General features: G+C 45.6%; 1 protein-coding gene across 1 annotated transcript in view; it reads right to left on the bottom strand.

Moving 5' to 3' along the window:
• col7a1l (collagen type VII alpha 1-like) overlaps nt 1-10,872 on the bottom strand; it is a 69,695-nt gene extending 58,823 nt beyond the window's left edge. Inside the window, 9 exon segments of the mRNA XM_035528554.1 lie at nt 464-619; nt 783-899; nt 1,009-1,138; nt 1,461-1,624; nt 2,560-2,733; nt 5,328-5,421; nt 6,377-6,536; nt 7,537-7,717; nt 10,783-10,872. Coding sequence (XP_035384447.1) covers nt 464-619; nt 783-899; nt 1,009-1,138; nt 1,461-1,624; nt 2,560-2,733; nt 5,328-5,421; nt 6,377-6,536; nt 7,537-7,717; nt 10,783-10,858 — 1,252 coding nt within the window. The 5' untranslated portion in view covers nt 10,859-10,872.
• Between the last annotated feature and the right edge of the window lie 6,334 nt (nt 10,873-17,206).

Genomic DNA, 17,206 nt, shown 5'->3' with positions numbered 1-17,206 from the left:
ATGTTTTACCACCACCTAGTGGAGAAATCCTCCCCACCACTGCATGCATGAAAGCACCAGTTCTGTTGTTTATTGGTACACTAACCAATAAACAGGACTGACATCACGTAAACGTTGGAAATTACATCAGTTCACTGTATAATATTGAGTAGGAATAAATTTAAAACAATCCATTGGAAAAAAAGTAAGAGAAAATGATTGTTAAATAGCTAATTACAATGGCAGAATAATAACTATAACCATAACTTTACAGCAGAAATAAAACACTACACTTTTGTGTATTTTTCCTCATCTTATGTTTCAAATCAATACCAGAGGTGTGAGACGGATACGAAACCAGTATGAGACACACAGAGAGACCAATACGAGACCCAAACAAGACCCAGGCAGCAAAGTCTAGTCAAGTGCAAGTTCAATTCAAGACCAAATTTAAATGAAAATAAGAGAGAGAGGAATTTCATACAGGTTCTGCCAGTGACAGACACAGGTGCGCTGCGACCCTCAGGGTACTCTGCGTAGATGCTGACTGTGTAAGTCTTATCCTCCTGCAAGCTGTCAATCACGTGAGAGGAAGTGTCACCCTGGAGCTCCTGCTCATAGGTGAGCCCCGGGCGGTCGGCTACAGCAGGGATCACAGTCACAGGAATGCAGCAAATCACGCCTCACACGTCTTCAAAACCCGCCGATAACGTCACGCATCCGTGTCCGTTATAAAGTGTACATTATAATAGCACAGGATGCGTTCAGAACGCACTTCTCTCAAGAGGGAAGCCAACACTCACATCTTGGGATGTAGATTTTGTAGGCGTCTACGTAGCCGGGCGACGCAGTCCAGCCAAGACGCAGAGAGAACAAGCCTTCTTCCATCACGCGGAAGTTTGCTACGGGTGGCACAGGAGCTGGGACGAACACACACACACGTGTGGATGATGGGGCACGGGGCTGCTTGTTCTTTGCCTTCCTATGGCAAATATGGTATGGTGGAAAAACACGTTGGCTTGCACTTACTGGTCTCTGTGAGAGTAGTGGTAGATTCCCCAATGAGCCCGGGGTAAATGGCATAAACAGTGAGGGAGTACTCGGTTTTGGGGGTCAACCCTGTTACCTTGGTGCGCCACACATCCCCCTTCAACTCAACCTGAGACAGAGTGGCAGGTTTTACACAGCGTTTGCTTCCCTCTAGTTCATTTGTATCAGATGATCAATTATGAGATACAGAAATCTTAGGAGCTTGTCACATACAAGTACTTCATAACTCAGGCGTTAAAGGCATCAATACTAAATAAATCACATGGATCTGTTACAGTAAGTAAATATGTACACTAATAAAGTAGTAGAAATGCTCATTTAGCATGAATCTTTCTTGTCTTACTCCTCGTGTGTGTGTGTGTGTGTGTGTGTGTGTGTGTGTGTGTGTGTGTGTGTGTGTGTGTGTGTGTGTGTGTGTGTGTGTGTTTGACCTGTCTGTGCTGAGCTGGGAGCAGATGGCTCTTCTGAGACATTGGGGCGATGAGCAGTCTGTAGCCTGTCACGTCTCCTGTGGCCTGGGTCCAGGAAAGCTGAAGTGAGCTGTAGCTCAGCTCAGTGACCTGTAGGTCCCTGGGGCCTTGCACCCGTTCCACTACTGATGGAGAGAGAGAGAGAAACAGACCAACAGAGTAAAGATGAAGTCTTTATATACTGGATCTTTTTGCTTTTATAGTGAGCAATATTTCAATATTTGTTAGTACACCAAGAGCTGTTTTTTTTTTCTGGTAAAATGCAGAGCATGTGATACTTTCGAGATTGTGTGTGTGTGTGCATGTGTTTGCGTGTGTGTGCATGCATGCATGTGTGTGTTGTGTGTGTGTGTGAGCATGTGTGTGTATGTGTGTGCACGCATGTGTGTGTGTATGTGTGTGCGTGCGTGCATGTGTGTGTGCGTGCTGTGTGTGCGTGCGTGTGTGTGTGTGTGTGTGTGCATGCTGTGTGTGTGTGTGTGTGTGTGTGCGTGCGTGCATGTGTGTGTGCATGTGTGTGTGCATGTGTGTGTGCGTGTGCGTGCGTGCGTGTGTGTGTGTGTGTGTGCGTGCTGTGTGTGTGTGTGTGCGTGCGTGCATGTGTGTGTGCATGTGTGTGTGCATGTGTGTGTGCGTGCTGTGTGTGTGTGTGTGCATGTGTGTGTATGTGTGCGTGTGTGTGTGTGTGTGCGTGCGTGTGTGTGAGTGCGTGCGTGCGTGCGTGCGTGTGTGTGTGAGTGCGTGCGTGCGTGCGTGTGTGTGTGTGTGTGCGCGCGCGTGCGTGCGTGAGTGCCTGCGTGCGTGAGTGCGCGCGTGTGTGTGTGTGTGAGTGCGTGCGTGTGTGTGTGTGTGAGTGCGTGCGTGCGTGCGTGTGTGTGTGTGTGCGTGTGTGTGCGTGCGTGCGTGCGTGCGTGTGTGTGTGTGTGTGCGTGCGTGTGCGTGCGTGTGCGTGTGTGTGTGTGTGTGTGCGTGCGTGTGTGCGTGCTGTATGTGTGTGTGTGCGTGTGTGTGTGTGAGTGCGTGCGGACGTGCGTGTGTGTGTGTGTGTGTGGCTTCTCACCCGGTGGGCTGTGTTTAACAGGCCGCGGAGGCTCGGAGGCGGTGAAACACACTCTGCGGGAGAGTTTGGGCAGCAGGTGCTCCAGAAGAGAAGTGTCTGGGCTGAGCATCAGGTGTTCCTCAGAAGGCTCACTCACCATTCTCCTCAGCTCCTCCGGATCAGCATCCCTCATGCCTGAACAACACACACACACACAGTACTGACTTCATGCTGATGTACCAATCATCTGTAGTGCCTGGTAGGTTGAAATGACAAATTCTCTGGCACTGAACAATTTCTCTGAGATCAGGGAGATGTTTTGTGAGTAGGATCCTCTTGTGCTCCTCCCTGCATTCACAGAGTTTCTTGTGTTGTTGTGACAATGATCAATAAGTCTCTGTCTTCTGGCGAGATGTCACCTTGTTTAAGGTAAATGCTGAAAAACCCAACCAACAAGAACAACAGCAATAACAACAACAAAACAATCTGGACTCTGTCCAGTTTTCTCTGACTCTGTTGTCTGTCAGAGAGAGAACACTAAAATACTTTTACTTTTTACATATAGATGACTTCAACAGCTCCAGCGCTTTTTAGATCTACTCACCATCAAAGTCACTCTAGCTGAGGTGGATATCTTCAAAACCCCAAGACCAGCCTAAAAACTAGGAGTGATCACATGTAAACTAGAGAAATCGAGCTCTCAAATCACACTAAAACTAGAGAGATCGAGCTCTCAAAATCACACTAAAACTAGAGAGATTGAGCTCTCAAATCACACTAAAACTAGAGAGATTGAGCTCTCAAATCACACTAAAACTAGAGAAATCGAGCTCTCAAAATCACACTGAAACTAGAGAGATTGAGCTCTCAAATCACACTAAAACTAGAGAAATCGAGCTCTCAAAATCACACTAAAACTAGAGAGATTGAGCTCTCAAATCACACTTAAACTAGAGAGATCGAGCTCTCAAAGTCACACTTAAACTTGAGAGATCGAGCTTTCTGTGCATTATGCCTCAGCTTCAGGAATGAGGAGTGTATGTGTGTATGCACTTTCTGCACAACAGAGTAACTTTGCAACAGGATTCAAAATATCCTTTAAAACCATGTCATAACTACTGAGGTAAGCAAGAACTGAAAGAAGACAGTCTAGCCCACACCCTGCTAGTCACATGGAGAACTGTGTCAGCACCATGCCTGCTGAAACCTCCCATTACCTTTACCAAGGGGGTGTGGCTTACTCTGTTTGGCCTGTGTTGTGTGACAGATTCATGCAGCTTCATTCACCAGAGACTCAGTTTCATTTTCCGTGTTTGAATTCAGATCCCTCTCAGACACTGAACCAGCCACATACACTCACTTAATATCAAACTCTCCCAACTTTATATCAGACTCTACACTCACATACTCTCGCACTCACCCCCAACATTATATCAGACTCTACACTCATACTCACACTCACGCCCAACTTTATATCAGACTCTACACTGGTCCCCAACTTTATATCGGAATCTGCACCCACCCCAAACTTTATATCAGACTCAACACTCACATACTCTTAAACTCATCCCCAACTTTATATCAGGCTCTACTCTCACATACTCTTACACTCACCCCCAAATTTATGTCAGACTCTACACTCATCCCCATCTTTATATCTATATATTCTCTGCACTCACATACTCTTACAATCACCCCCTACATTATATCAGACTCTACACTCACATATTCCTACACTCACCCCCAACTTTATATCAGATTCTGTATCTGCCACACATTGTTACAACTCAACCTCTACACTTTTTTGGTACATGTGTCTTACAGGAGATTGGATAGAATATTACTATGTAACAGGATCAGAAACAGCACTATGGAAACAGGAAACGTTTTGTCCAGGGGTGCAGTTACACACTGTAGTCTGCCTGCTGCCAGGCACTCTTCATCAGACACTCTTTACCCTCTTCATCACTGGTCACCAGATCTCTCCTGCCAGGATATTCCAGAGGATGCAGGTCGTTCTCAGCACCGTACAAACCCAGAAATGCTGGTGGTGTAGTAGAGGACGCTGTGCTGGATGCATCAGGCAGAGTAGTCACGGTAGGCATTTTAAACATGTTTAATGGCACTGACAGGATTGTATTGAGAATGCTCACCCCTCCCACAAGTACCCTGCTGTGAGTAGCTGACCACAGGGGAGCAACCAATGGATGACTAACACAAAAATGTTAACAGACCGGAGTCACGCATGTTAACAGACCGGAGTCACGCATGTTAACAGGCCGGAGTCACGCATGTTAACAGACCGGAGTCTCTGACTCACACCTATAACGATTTGTAAGTGAATACATGTTTCTAATGTCTGGATGTGAACGAGCACTGGTGGAGTGTATGCTGGCACATGTGCCGTACCAGTGTGCGGTGGAAGCATGCAGCCAATGTGTGGAGCAACTCTTTATGTTATTTATGCCTCCTGGGGCCAGATTGATTAGAAAGCGTGAGTGTCAGAGCAGGAGGTGAGCAGGAGGGGACAGGCCTGGTGAGAAATCGTTGCAATTAACCGGCCACCTGCTAATGAGCTGTAATTATGTCCCTGCTCAGGGCACTTAGAGGGGCCAGGAGTGAGAGTCAGGGCAGCACGGCTGAACAGTCACACACACACACACACACACACACACACACACACACACACACACACACACACACACCCACACACACACACACACACACACACACACACATACACACACACACACACACACACACACACACAACGTCTCTCTACACCTTACCGATTGCAAAGAGAGAGATCCCACCATCAGCCACGGACTTAACTGGCCCGTCAATCGGATCATCTGATCGGCCCGCAGTAATCAGAACTGCAATCTGAAATGACACCAGAATACCACACTTTTTCGGACATGATCCAGACAACCTGAAGTATTCTGAACAGAAGACTGCAGTAGCTAGATAGCATCACGTAAATGCCACGAAGCTTTTGGGCCAGTCTGAGATCCGATCAGCAATAACATGGAATGTGGAGTTAAAACGTTTTTCACCATCTGCAGATTCAAAGAGTGATGGTGTGAAGGGGCCCACATGCTACCCAGACGGTTCTGTAACCCAGACTAATATCCACATCCCTGGGCTACAGGATGCGTTTTAACCTCTGACTGAATAGATCCCAAACACGTTCCAACATGCCAGACCTGTCTCACACAGGAATTATTCCCCATTATGAAAATTCATCCTGTGTGTTTGAAGTTCAGCTGAATCAATAGAGACAGGGTCAGGTTTTTAATATACACCAAATACGATTATGCATATGCATGTGCACACGTGCATGTGTGCATGAGTGTGCGTGTGTGTGTGTGTGTGTGTGTGTGTGTGTGTGTGTATGTGCGTGTGCGCGCGCTCGTGCGCATATATGTGTGATGTGATTTTAAATAAATGCCAGTATCTCTGCAGTTCCTTCCAGCCAACCTCTTGGTCTGCCCTCAGTTGCACACCAGGTGTTTTTCTTTCTCTGCAGATGCAGCAGCTGTATGCAACGTGAAAGTTTAATGATCTCCTCAATCTGACACAGTGGCGCGCTAACATAACACAAAGCACCGCGCAAGTCCTCCAACCATAAGCCGCGTGGAGTGAAACTCATGATACCTCTATGATAAACACACAAAAGAGAAGTTATGGATCAGGGGTACTGAATAGAATGGAGGACTACTGAACAGACCAACATTCAGTACAAGAAGCACTGACACCCCAGGCATATTTTCAGCAGAGCTCCTCATCACGTCTCAGGTAAAGGGGTGTTGTTTTTGCTCTGTGCTCTTGGTCACACCTTGGGAGTGTTGTCCCGGACGATGGCCGGGCTGAAGACGGAGTCCACGAGGAAGTCAAGCGCGAGGCCCGTGCGGCTGGCTCCGCCCTCGTATGGGAGGCCGTCCACAGCACTCAGCACCTCCTCCAGGGTAGAGTAGTCTGTCAGAGCAATCCGCATCCTGGGAACAGAGTGCACACATGCACACACACACACGCACGCATGCAGGAAACACACACATACAAACATACATATACATACACAAACTCACACGCTCCTCATTTTCTGTACTTGCATGGACCCACATTTGTGGTTAAACTACAGCTCAGTTTTTCATGAACCTGAAACTAATACTAAACTTCACCTGACCCATACACATGCACAAACACACACTCCCTCATTTTAATCTTCAGGTTCCTTCCCTGGGCATAACCCTAGTTTTTATTATTTCAGGTCTGCTTGGAAAGCTTTTAAAGATGCTTGTTAAAGGTTTTCGATATATTTTCCTCATTAAAGTCACAGTAAGGAATTTCTAAACCACTGACAACAATATGACTGACAATATTTTCTCAACCAGGTGCGTAAAGGGTTCAGGAAACATGCAAAAACTGTGAATGCAAAATGTAAAGACCAAACCCAAAGATCACTTTAATGTTTTAAATAATTTATTTTGTAATTGTTTGAACTGAATGTCAAAATTCCTATTTTTAATTCCTAAAGAATTTGAAAGACATCATATTTAAATCCAGTAAACATATTCTGTAAATGTATCATGAATAAAAGCACAGGACTCTAAAAACCCTTTATCTACTCACTCCAAAGGGTTTTAGAGAACCTATTTTAGCAGGTGATGTGCACTGAGAACACAATCTCATTTTTAAGCATGCCCCAAGGATAAAGGTGTCCCCTGGAACACCCTGGGATCAAATACCTTGCTGCAGGCAGCCCTGCCCAGCCTAACCCAGCGTAGCCCAGCCCAGCTCAGCCCAACCTAACCCAGCCCAGCTCAGCCAAGCTCAGCCCAGCCTAACAGTGCTACACGGAATTCACCTTTGGATCCAGAAGCCCTGCAAAACTCCAATGTCCATTTGGCAACAAATTAGTGTCCCTCCTGTATTACAGACAGGACCCTGAGCCACTGAGCAACCTATGACCCTATTCTACGTCATGATGTACTCTACCTGGGAGTGTCTCCGTAGACAGTGACGCCAAAGCGTACTCCATCCATCCCCATCACAGTGTTCTGGAAGGACCGGATCATTTCGGCCATAAACTCTTTAATCTGTCTGAAGGTGGAGGGACCCACTGACCATGACTCGTCCACCAAGAACACGATGTCTGCAGGCATGGCTGTGTTACACTCTGAGGAAAAAAACAAACACAGCATCATGTCAGCGCTTACACACACACACACACACACACACACACACAGAGTGTTTGTTACACAAAACTCCAAAAGATTTCTTGTGATAACTAAGTCATAGCGTTTCAATATAAGTGATTATATTTACTGTATAGTGTTGTAATGACCTGATGCAAATGAAGTTTACTCTTTATTAAATTAGGACCCAAAAGAAAATGCCGCTGCTTAATTCTAATGAGGGGTTAAAAAGGGCGTTCCTCGAAATCTCCACTAGATGGCAGTATGACTTCAAGGAAAAATTGACAGATAATCCAATTGGCAACATAGGAATTTCCAAGAACACAGCAACCAAATCACGCTTGAACATTTTCCAGTATTCCGTTTCACAAAAAAAAAAATGGTAGGGCAAAAACTCATCAGTATGTACGCGCAGATATTGTATATCCTTTAATCCTTTCATTACTGATCCGCTCACAGTTCCTCAGTATGGAACATCCTTCCAGAATGATCTATACTCTGCATTTGAGTAAACCACAAAAACATACCAGACACAGTGGGGGAAAAAAGAAATGTAATTTCCCACTTACAATTCCTTAACCAGTCTAATTCCCATTTTTAATAATTATGTTATTAATATGTTGTATTAAGAACAGCTGTTTATGCTGAACATTGTCCTTTATCATTGCTTTCCTATACTCAAACATTCCAAGGATTTCTGTACATACAGTATGTTGGAAAAATACCAAAATAAAAAAATGTAAGTACCCATAATTATTATCACTTCAGCAATCGGGTCTGGGCCACTACATTTAATGGTTCAGAAACCCAAAGGGTCATGAGAGGAAAACCAGATAAAGTACAGCCCCACACCGTCTGCGAGGCCGTCTGGAGAGCAACTAACCCGGACAAGATTACTGCCAGCAGCAGCAGCTACTGAAGGGCCAATCCAAAAAAGAATATGAGGATTATCTATTTTACACGCTCACACTGAAAGGTCAGAGGAAGAGAGCCGTATTTACACAACGGCTCCATCTTCAGTCTCCCCACTGCCTTCCAAAGGTGCGGTACGTTGAGCACTTCTCGTTCTCTTACTGTAGGAACCACAGCACATTCATTTTCAATGCTGACATTTAAAATAGGCAGGCGGCCTCCTAATACACTATTTCTCAGTCTAAGTAAATTCTGTTGCCGCAGTATTGATTCTTTGTCTTTTGCGTGTGCAACTTTAGGAGAACGGGACTTTAGCAGAGCGGGAAACCACAGCTGAAGTTGCGCTCTGGAGTTTGTCTCTTTTCTGTGTGAAGGCCCCGCCTTACTCGAGGATGTGGCATACGTGGGCTGGAGGCAACGTTTCGGACCCGGACACGTCCGTCCCGAGGATGATTCAGGTGCAGGTGAAGTGGAAACACAGCTGACACAGACAGATGCTCTTTGTCTATGACTGTCTGTCTGAGCTCGGACACGAAAAGCAGATGTGCGGAATCACGACTAGGCTTGGCAGAATGAATCCAGGGCTGGACCGCTGATGCTTCAAACGCTTGCATGTGTCTCTCCACCCACACATTACTTCTCACTCCCTCCCTCCCTCCCTCTGTTCGTTCATCCATAACTGTGCAGTTAGCCTGGAACCACTCTTCACTGGGTTGCGGTCAGAACAAGCACAGCACCATAGCCAACTACATCCACTTCGAGTGTCAACCCCTGGCTCTCTGACGCAAAGGAGCCTTTTTGGGGATCGGCACTGACGCCTGTTTCCTCACCGGGGACAGGCTAAAGGCATCGTGATGACACACACCTCATCTCACTTACCAGCACCAGACAGATCAGCTCAGCAGCAGAGCCAGGAGCACCACTGGGAGGACACACTTCTGTGCAGCTACACAGAGTTCCACAACACACTCAGAACATGTCAGCCTAAGCCCAGTTTACTATAAGAGTTTAATGACTCAAATTTAATAAATTGGCATCTGGGATTTAGCAGGGATTAAAGCAGAGCCATTCATACCCAGACTAAAATTACTCAACCTATCGCATTCCTCAGTCTTTATGGGTTGAGCCAACACATCAGCAAGTACAAGTAGAGTTAGTTAGTCTCTCAAACTCACACTAGTGTTGGGGCAGAACTCAACTACAGTCTGAATGATTCTGGTCCCTCACAACATTTTTTGCCACTCACAGTAAAATTCCAGAAATACTGCACTTTATTTATGCAGGGGTTTAGTAATCATTCTTCATGCTATGCTTTCAGCATGTAATGAAGCCTGCGCGCACACACGCACACAAACACACGCACACACACACAAAAGGCATGCATAAACAGGTAGGAAGCACTTTGCAGCGTATACTTTCAGTGTTTCGGGTGCCTCGTTCTCTCAACCTAGTCAGGGTATGACAGAGAGGGTATGATTTACAGTGGAAGACCAGTTCAACTGCAAGTGGCAGAACTGCACACAGCAGGCATTCAGATGTCCATCTAGTGCCCATTTAGATGCTGATGGGAAAGACAGATAAGGTTAGACTGCCTGTTTTAACACTGTAATATGTGGGTAGAGTGGGCAGATGGACATATAGACAAGAACACTGTAATATGTGGGTAGAGTGGGCAGATGGACATATAGACAAGAACACTGTAATATGTGGGTAGAGTGGGCAGATGGACATATAGACAAGAACACTGTAATATGTGGGTAGAGTGGGCAGATGGACATATAGACAAGAACACTGTAATATGTGGGTAGAGTGGGCAGATGGACATATAGACTGAGAGGGGAAAAAAATATTTCCAGAAAGTACTACTCAAAAACGTATTTTTCTGCCTCTGTGTTGGCCCGTTTTCAAAGGAAAGGAGTACTAAAATGTGAAAAAATAACCCCAAACAAGGAATAAGTTACTGTTGGATTTAGTTTCAATGAAGCGAATTCAAAGCTAGTGATTTCCCTGAATATACAGCCTGAAACCCTTCAGTGAACACAAGCGTTTGTGTTGGCATCTCGTCCTGGTCTGTTAAGTAAACGCAGCTGGTGTTGTCACTATACATCACAGAGAGGACGAGTGTGCATCATACCTTCAGCTTGTGCGGAAACACGCTGATATGATAGCATGACGGACAGGAGGAGGATCCACACATAACGATGATCCATGCTCTCTCTCTCTCTCTCTCTCTCTCTCTCTCTCTCCTTCTCTCTATCCCCCCCCTTTCTCTCTCTCTCTCTCTCTCTCCTTCTCTCTATCCCCCCCTCTCTCTCTCTCTCCTTCTCTCTATCCCCCCCTCTCTCTCTCTAACTTCTCTCTATCCCCTCTCTCTCTCTCCTTCTCTCTATCCCCTCTCTCTCTCCTTCTCTCTATCCCCTCTCTCTCTCTCTCTAACTTCTCTCTATCCCTTCTCTCTCTCTCCTTCTCTCTATACCCTCTCTCTCTCTCTCCTTCTCTCTATACCCTCTCTGTTTCTCTTTCTCTCCTCCTCTCTGTCTCTTCTCTCTCTTCCCCTCTCTGTCTCTCTGTCTTCTCCTTTGTGTCTCTCTCTCTTTCTCTCTCTTTTATCTCTGCTCCTGTAGCTCCTCTTCTCTGGCCTGATATCCTGTGATGGTGTCCAGCGTCACGTTTTTCAGTTGCGCACCTTTATCTGACAAAGAGCGAGAGAGCGAGAGAGAGAGAGGGGGAGAGAGAGCGAGAAACTGATCAATATCACAAAGCGATATATAGAGAAACGCTTTCAAATATCAAGTCAGGTGTATCAGATGTTCTTTGAGTGTAATCTCAGGCAATTATGTCATATTCACCCATCTGAGCATGAGTGCATTTCAGAGCCTAGAACCAGAGGGCAGCACATGCCATTAGTTGAAAAACAGCACATACGTCAAAGTAAAGCTCTTGGTTTTTTTAATTGCAAAAAAAACATTTTTAATAAATTGTGAAAACATGTTAATACATTTATTTGTATTTTCCTGTCAAATTGGCACAGACTGTACGTGACTGTGATTTACTGTCAGGGCAAGCTGAACGGACCGTATATGACTGTGATGGATCTATTTATGTGCACTTGACTGAGCACTGCAGTGGAGGACAGTGAAATCCTACTACTGAAATCAGGGTGAAATTAGCGTGCATATTCTTTACAAATAAACCTGATAGAAACTGCCAGCCCTGACCAGTGAACAGGTTTTAAAATGGTTGCTCGGTAATCTTCTGATATGTAAACCCTTACATTTCTTAATACCTGACCCTAATTTTAAGGTTGTCTAAGCCAGAGAACCACTGAAGTCTCACTGCTAGATCAGACATCCCACATACTAGCTGGTGCCAAATGGAAAACGCCTAGAAAGAAGTGGTGACCAGCAGCCCTGGTAGGACACGGTGGAAGACATAAATCACCCTGCCATCTCTTAATTAACCAGCCGCTTCCTTTTTAATAGCGTCAGTTTGTTCCCGTAAAACATATTTAAGTTTGGTCATTATATATTCAGTGTTAATTACGATACGGTAACATACCGTATGCTTAATTCACACCTCCCACCCAGAACTGTGTGTGTGTGTGTGTGTGTGTGTGTGTGTGTGTGCATGCATGTGTGTGAGAGTGTGTGCGTGTGTGTGTGAGTGTGTGTGTGTGTGTGCGTGTGTGTGCGTGAGTGAGAGTGTGTGCGTGTGTGTGCGAGAGTGTGTGTGTGTGTGTGAGTGAGAGTGTGTGAGGGTGTGTGTGTGTGCGTGTGTGTGTGTGTGTGTGTGTGTGTGCGTGCGTGCGTGTGTGTGTGTGTATGTAAATAGAGTACATACGGTATAAGTATATAAGTAGTAAACGTATATTCAGATTACTATTCCACACTGGTTGTGAACTCTTACTGTATTTTTAAGTGAACTAGAGAGTCACAACTTGCTTTTTATCCCTTAAAGGATTGTAGAACTTCAGACTGATGAGTCATGTGTCCCAAGGCCATATATGCTAATCACAGACAAGATTCTTATAAAGAGCAGTGGATGCAGAGAGTGTCTGTCAAAACTCATGGCTTGGGAGAAGGCCCTCCCCTCCACTGCACCAAGGTTTAAACACTAGGGCTCATCCATCATCTACACGCCAGCAGCATCAAACAAATATTGGCATCACAGAATGAGAGCTCAGAAGCTACAGTATTAACGCTTCCTTACAGAGACCCAAGTCCTGCTGTACTAGAGCTAGGAACCAGAACCCAGTGGAACCAGAACCAAGTGGAACCAGAACCAAGTGACAATTACCTATCCAGAGTTGGACATAGGATGTCAAAGAAAGAGAAATGTAAAAAATATTTTTAAAAAGTGTAGACAGTGAACAGTTAGTCAACCGCAAACATAAAGCACTGGCATAATTAGGCAGACTAATTCAAAATCTGGCATTTAAGTTTGCAGTTGGATAACTTCGTCTCTGTGAAGATGACAGGCAGAGACACTGGAGTTTAAAGCCGCCTTATTGTGCGTTTAACAGACGCTGTGATTACAGCATGTAAGTCTCTCCATCATGGAGAGCTGGTTAGCATGATTTAATGGAGTGGACCCCTCTAACAGAGCTGGTTAGCACGCTTGCCTCTCCGTGAAGGGACGGATGGAAATATTTCACACCCATCCGATGGTTCGTAGGTAACACACGTATGCCATACCACAAAAGCCCCTGATCAGAAGCATCTGCACGTAGAATGCTAGTATCGCTACGGCAATGACACAACCTTTCAAACCAAAGCTAAAAGGCCACACCCTTTACGTTTACTGCGCGCAGTGTTGCTAACCAACCCACCCCAGCTTCCAGTTGACTGGTTCCCAGAGCACCAGATGCATCTGCAGCACGGGTGCAGGTCATTGGCTTCAAACACCACTGAACTTAATCTCCGCCCATGCTGGCAATGCCCGCCCCCTACAAGCAAAGTGACACGCCCCTCCCTTCACCTCATACAGTGACCTGAAGGAGGAGAGAGTATGACGGGCTGGACCTTCCCCTGGTGATGTCTCATTTAGCAAAGGCACGGCCCCAACATCTGGCACAACAATCAAACTGCAACCAAACAACTTCATAATGACGGTACCACACAGCACAGCATGCTGGGGAACGTAGTCCCCTCAGAGCAGGCTGTCCTGCGCTCAAAGGGAGACGAGACAATTTCCCATGTCCCCCTGCTTCTCAACCCTCTCGTTCTGTGTAGGGTCAGTCATGCAGTCACCTCTGCATGCCAGCCTTGTCTCTAGACTTCTTTTTGTCTACTTGGTAAAGGATTATCCCTGGTGAAATTGGTCAAACTCACACTTGCCAGCATGCACCATTTAATATCAGGGAGCCTGGAATTAACGTGCACACAAATACATAAACAAACAAACACAAACGGACACACGTACTGCGCGAGCACACACACAATCTAGAGATGGGGTTGCATGGCTTTCAAACTGCACTAGACGTTACATTTATACATCCAAGGGAACATTTTTACATGCCATGTCGTTCTATAAGCACACATTAACAAACTTTCAGAACACCTTCTCTCTTACACCCAGCGCACTCTCAATGCGCTTTATGTAGCTCAGGGTGCACGTTTCAAAAACAGAACAGCCGAGGAATGGACTGAAAGCTCTCAGACCAAAGACGACCCTGTGGCAGAGTGGCCGTGCTCAGTGCTTTGCTTTTACTACATTAGCAATGGTTACTGCAGCTGCCGACTGGACGGTGAACTGGACTGAACCCACGCGTCATGTTACACCAGGGCTGACTTGAATCTAGGGGCTATAAATAAACGAATGAGTAAATAAATGGCGCTGTGTATAAAGGTTTAGGCACATCTGACTGAATGCATGTTTCTATGTTCAAAGACAAATATGAATTGTGAAAATAACCTATACATATATAATATTTGAAATGTCCTCTCGGCAAATAGTTTTCACTCCGGACTTTAGTCCCGCCCTATAAGTGCTCAGCATACGTGAGTATGTCAGAATTCATTCAGTGTGGTGGTGGTTCCCCATGATGCAGCTTACAAGAACTCCACGGGCACGCAAAGCTGTCATCACAGTCAGAGCTGGCTGCCTTGAAGAGTCTAAGACAGCCCATAGTTATTTTTTTAATTTAATTAACACAGTATAATTAAATAAGTGTGATTTCCTTGTTTCTGATACCTTCACTGTATCTCTAAAACATAGCAGCAACTAACAGTAAGGAGTAGGTGTGTCCAGACGTCAGTCTGGTGCAGTATGTGAGTGAGAAGGGGGGCAACAGCGGGCTGTAGGTCATTAGCATGCTTGGACACTTGCTGTGTGAGGGACCCTGTCCAGAGGCGCAGAGAGACAGCAGAGTCTTGGCAGAGACAAGACAGGGTGAAGTAAATGCAGAGAGTTACAAAAGAGGGAGATGCAGTTAAAACAAACAAATGCCAATGTCCAGCCACTACGGCTACGCTGCAGCTCAGCCCTACCAAGCTGTTCTCACCACTCACCTCTGCCAGATCCTCGTCCCCGCGCGCTTGCAGCTGCAGGCGGACCTGAACCAGACGCCGAATCAGACGCCGAATCAGACCCAGCTCCACAGGACCAGGGCGAGCACCTGCGGGAAATCCTGCAGCAAAGCTCCACGTGCGGTGCAGTCCAGCGGCTGAAGACGTGATGCAGAAGTCCAAGATTCCTTCCAAAAGTGAAGATATGCATGCACGAGCGTGTGTGTTTGTGTGTGGACTGTCTGTGAACGACCGCATGCGCGCGTGTGTGTGTGTGTGTGTGTGTGTGTGTGTGTGTGTGTGAATGAACTCAGAGGGTGTGTAGCTCTGCAGCAACAGGTCTAACAGCTATCTGGAAAAGAGGAAGCCTAAAAGTATGAATGTGAGAGAGTGTGGAGGTAGAGAGGGAGAAAACAGCCCTGGAGGGCGTTGATTTGTTCCCTGGCTCCTTCTAGAAACTATTTGCCCCCCCCCCCCCCCCCCCCCCCAGTTCATCCATCCATCTTCTCTTTCTTCCTGTAAATGTCTGTAAAGAGAGCAGGAATGTAGCTTCTTCTGCCTGTGACTCCATTAGAAGTGGGAAGTCACACTCTACGCGTCTTATCATTCAAACTCAAGGGAGCGAGGACAAGATCAGGGACTTAGTCTGCAAACATTTTGCACATTTCTAACTTCTTTAAATGCTGTGAATGCTATATGTGCTTTAGAAAATGTTTTACAAATGTTAAAGTATGAAAAACTTATGGATACAAAATGTAACATTAATTATTTACTTCAGAGGAATTTGTAACATCTACAATTATGGATTATGAGTTTTTTAAGGTCAGAAATTTAGAAAATGTTTTGATTTACATTTACATGTATGACATTTAGCAGAAACTCTTATCCAAAGTGACATACAAAAGTGCTTTGTCATCTACTCATAGAATACATCCTAGCCAGTACAGTAGGTTAGAGTCCAAGATACCACTGACCTAGAATCTTTTCACAGGCCTGACAGTAAAACCTCTAGCTCTCTATATTTTACAAATGTGCTACATTTAGAAGTCATCATAATATGTCTGTACATTCTGGCCACCAAACACTGGAAACTCCATAAAGAAATAGCAGCAGCTGTACTGAGATCAGTGAGGTGGACTAGACCTGCTGAGCAAACCTCTGTACTGAGATCAGAGACATGGGCTAGTGCTACTGTGCACCCTCAGCACACACCTGTACTGAGATCAGAGATGTGGGCTAAACAAAACAAGTACAAGCGTGCCCAAGGGGAAGTGTGCATTGAAAGTGATGAGAAAACCAGCACATATGAGTGGGCAGATTCAGGCAGCCATGCTGAGAAGGTGGGAAGGGTACATGAGGTCAACTTTAATGGCCTGCTACTGGAATGTAAGGAGTTTATTGGTGCTTTCCAGCTGTCATTCACGACACTCAATAAACTGAACAAGCCCAGTTCACACATAAAGATTTGACAGGCTTAAAAAAAACTGTCCTAACCTCTGGGTCAGAGGTCAATCACAGGATCATCTGGAGACGGTCAGGGGAATTATGGATTTACAGATGTTCAATTAATCAGAATTTTCACTCTGCGATAAATGGGCCTTTTAAGATTAAAGGCAGTAAGATTACTGAATATGTAGTAACAGCCAATGAATATAATGATCATCATTCCTCTTGGATTAGAAAGCTCTGTCACTGGCCTGTAGTTGTACAGTGTCCAATGACAACACGGCTGTATTCATTATCTGTCTATCTATTTTGTAAACCCTGACCTACACATGCAGAACACTCCACGCACTCAGGGCCTGGTCTTGGTGCAATTAATAGCTTTTCCCAAAACAACAGTGTAACATCTCTAAGTTCGGTAATGGAGCGACAGAGCATCTTGTTTGATCTAAGAGTGGTTTAAGTGACCTTGGAAGGCACTGTGGCATGGCTGGGCTGGAGATGAGTGAAGGGTTAGTGAAGGAGAGTGGGTGGGTACCATCAGCCTGGCCCACAGGTGTGTGGAGGCCTTCAGGGCAGTCCTGAGTCACACTTTCATGTTCACCCACA

The sequence above is a fragment of the Electrophorus electricus genome, chromosome 7, assembly GCF_013358815.1.
Source record: "Electrophorus electricus isolate fEleEle1 chromosome 7, fEleEle1.pri, whole genome shotgun sequence".
In the NCBI taxonomy this organism is placed as follows: domain Eukaryota; kingdom Metazoa; phylum Chordata; class Actinopteri; order Gymnotiformes; family Gymnotidae; genus Electrophorus; species Electrophorus electricus.
Note: the sequence above shows the minus strand (reverse complement) of the source record. Positions and strands in the feature narration are given on the sequence as shown.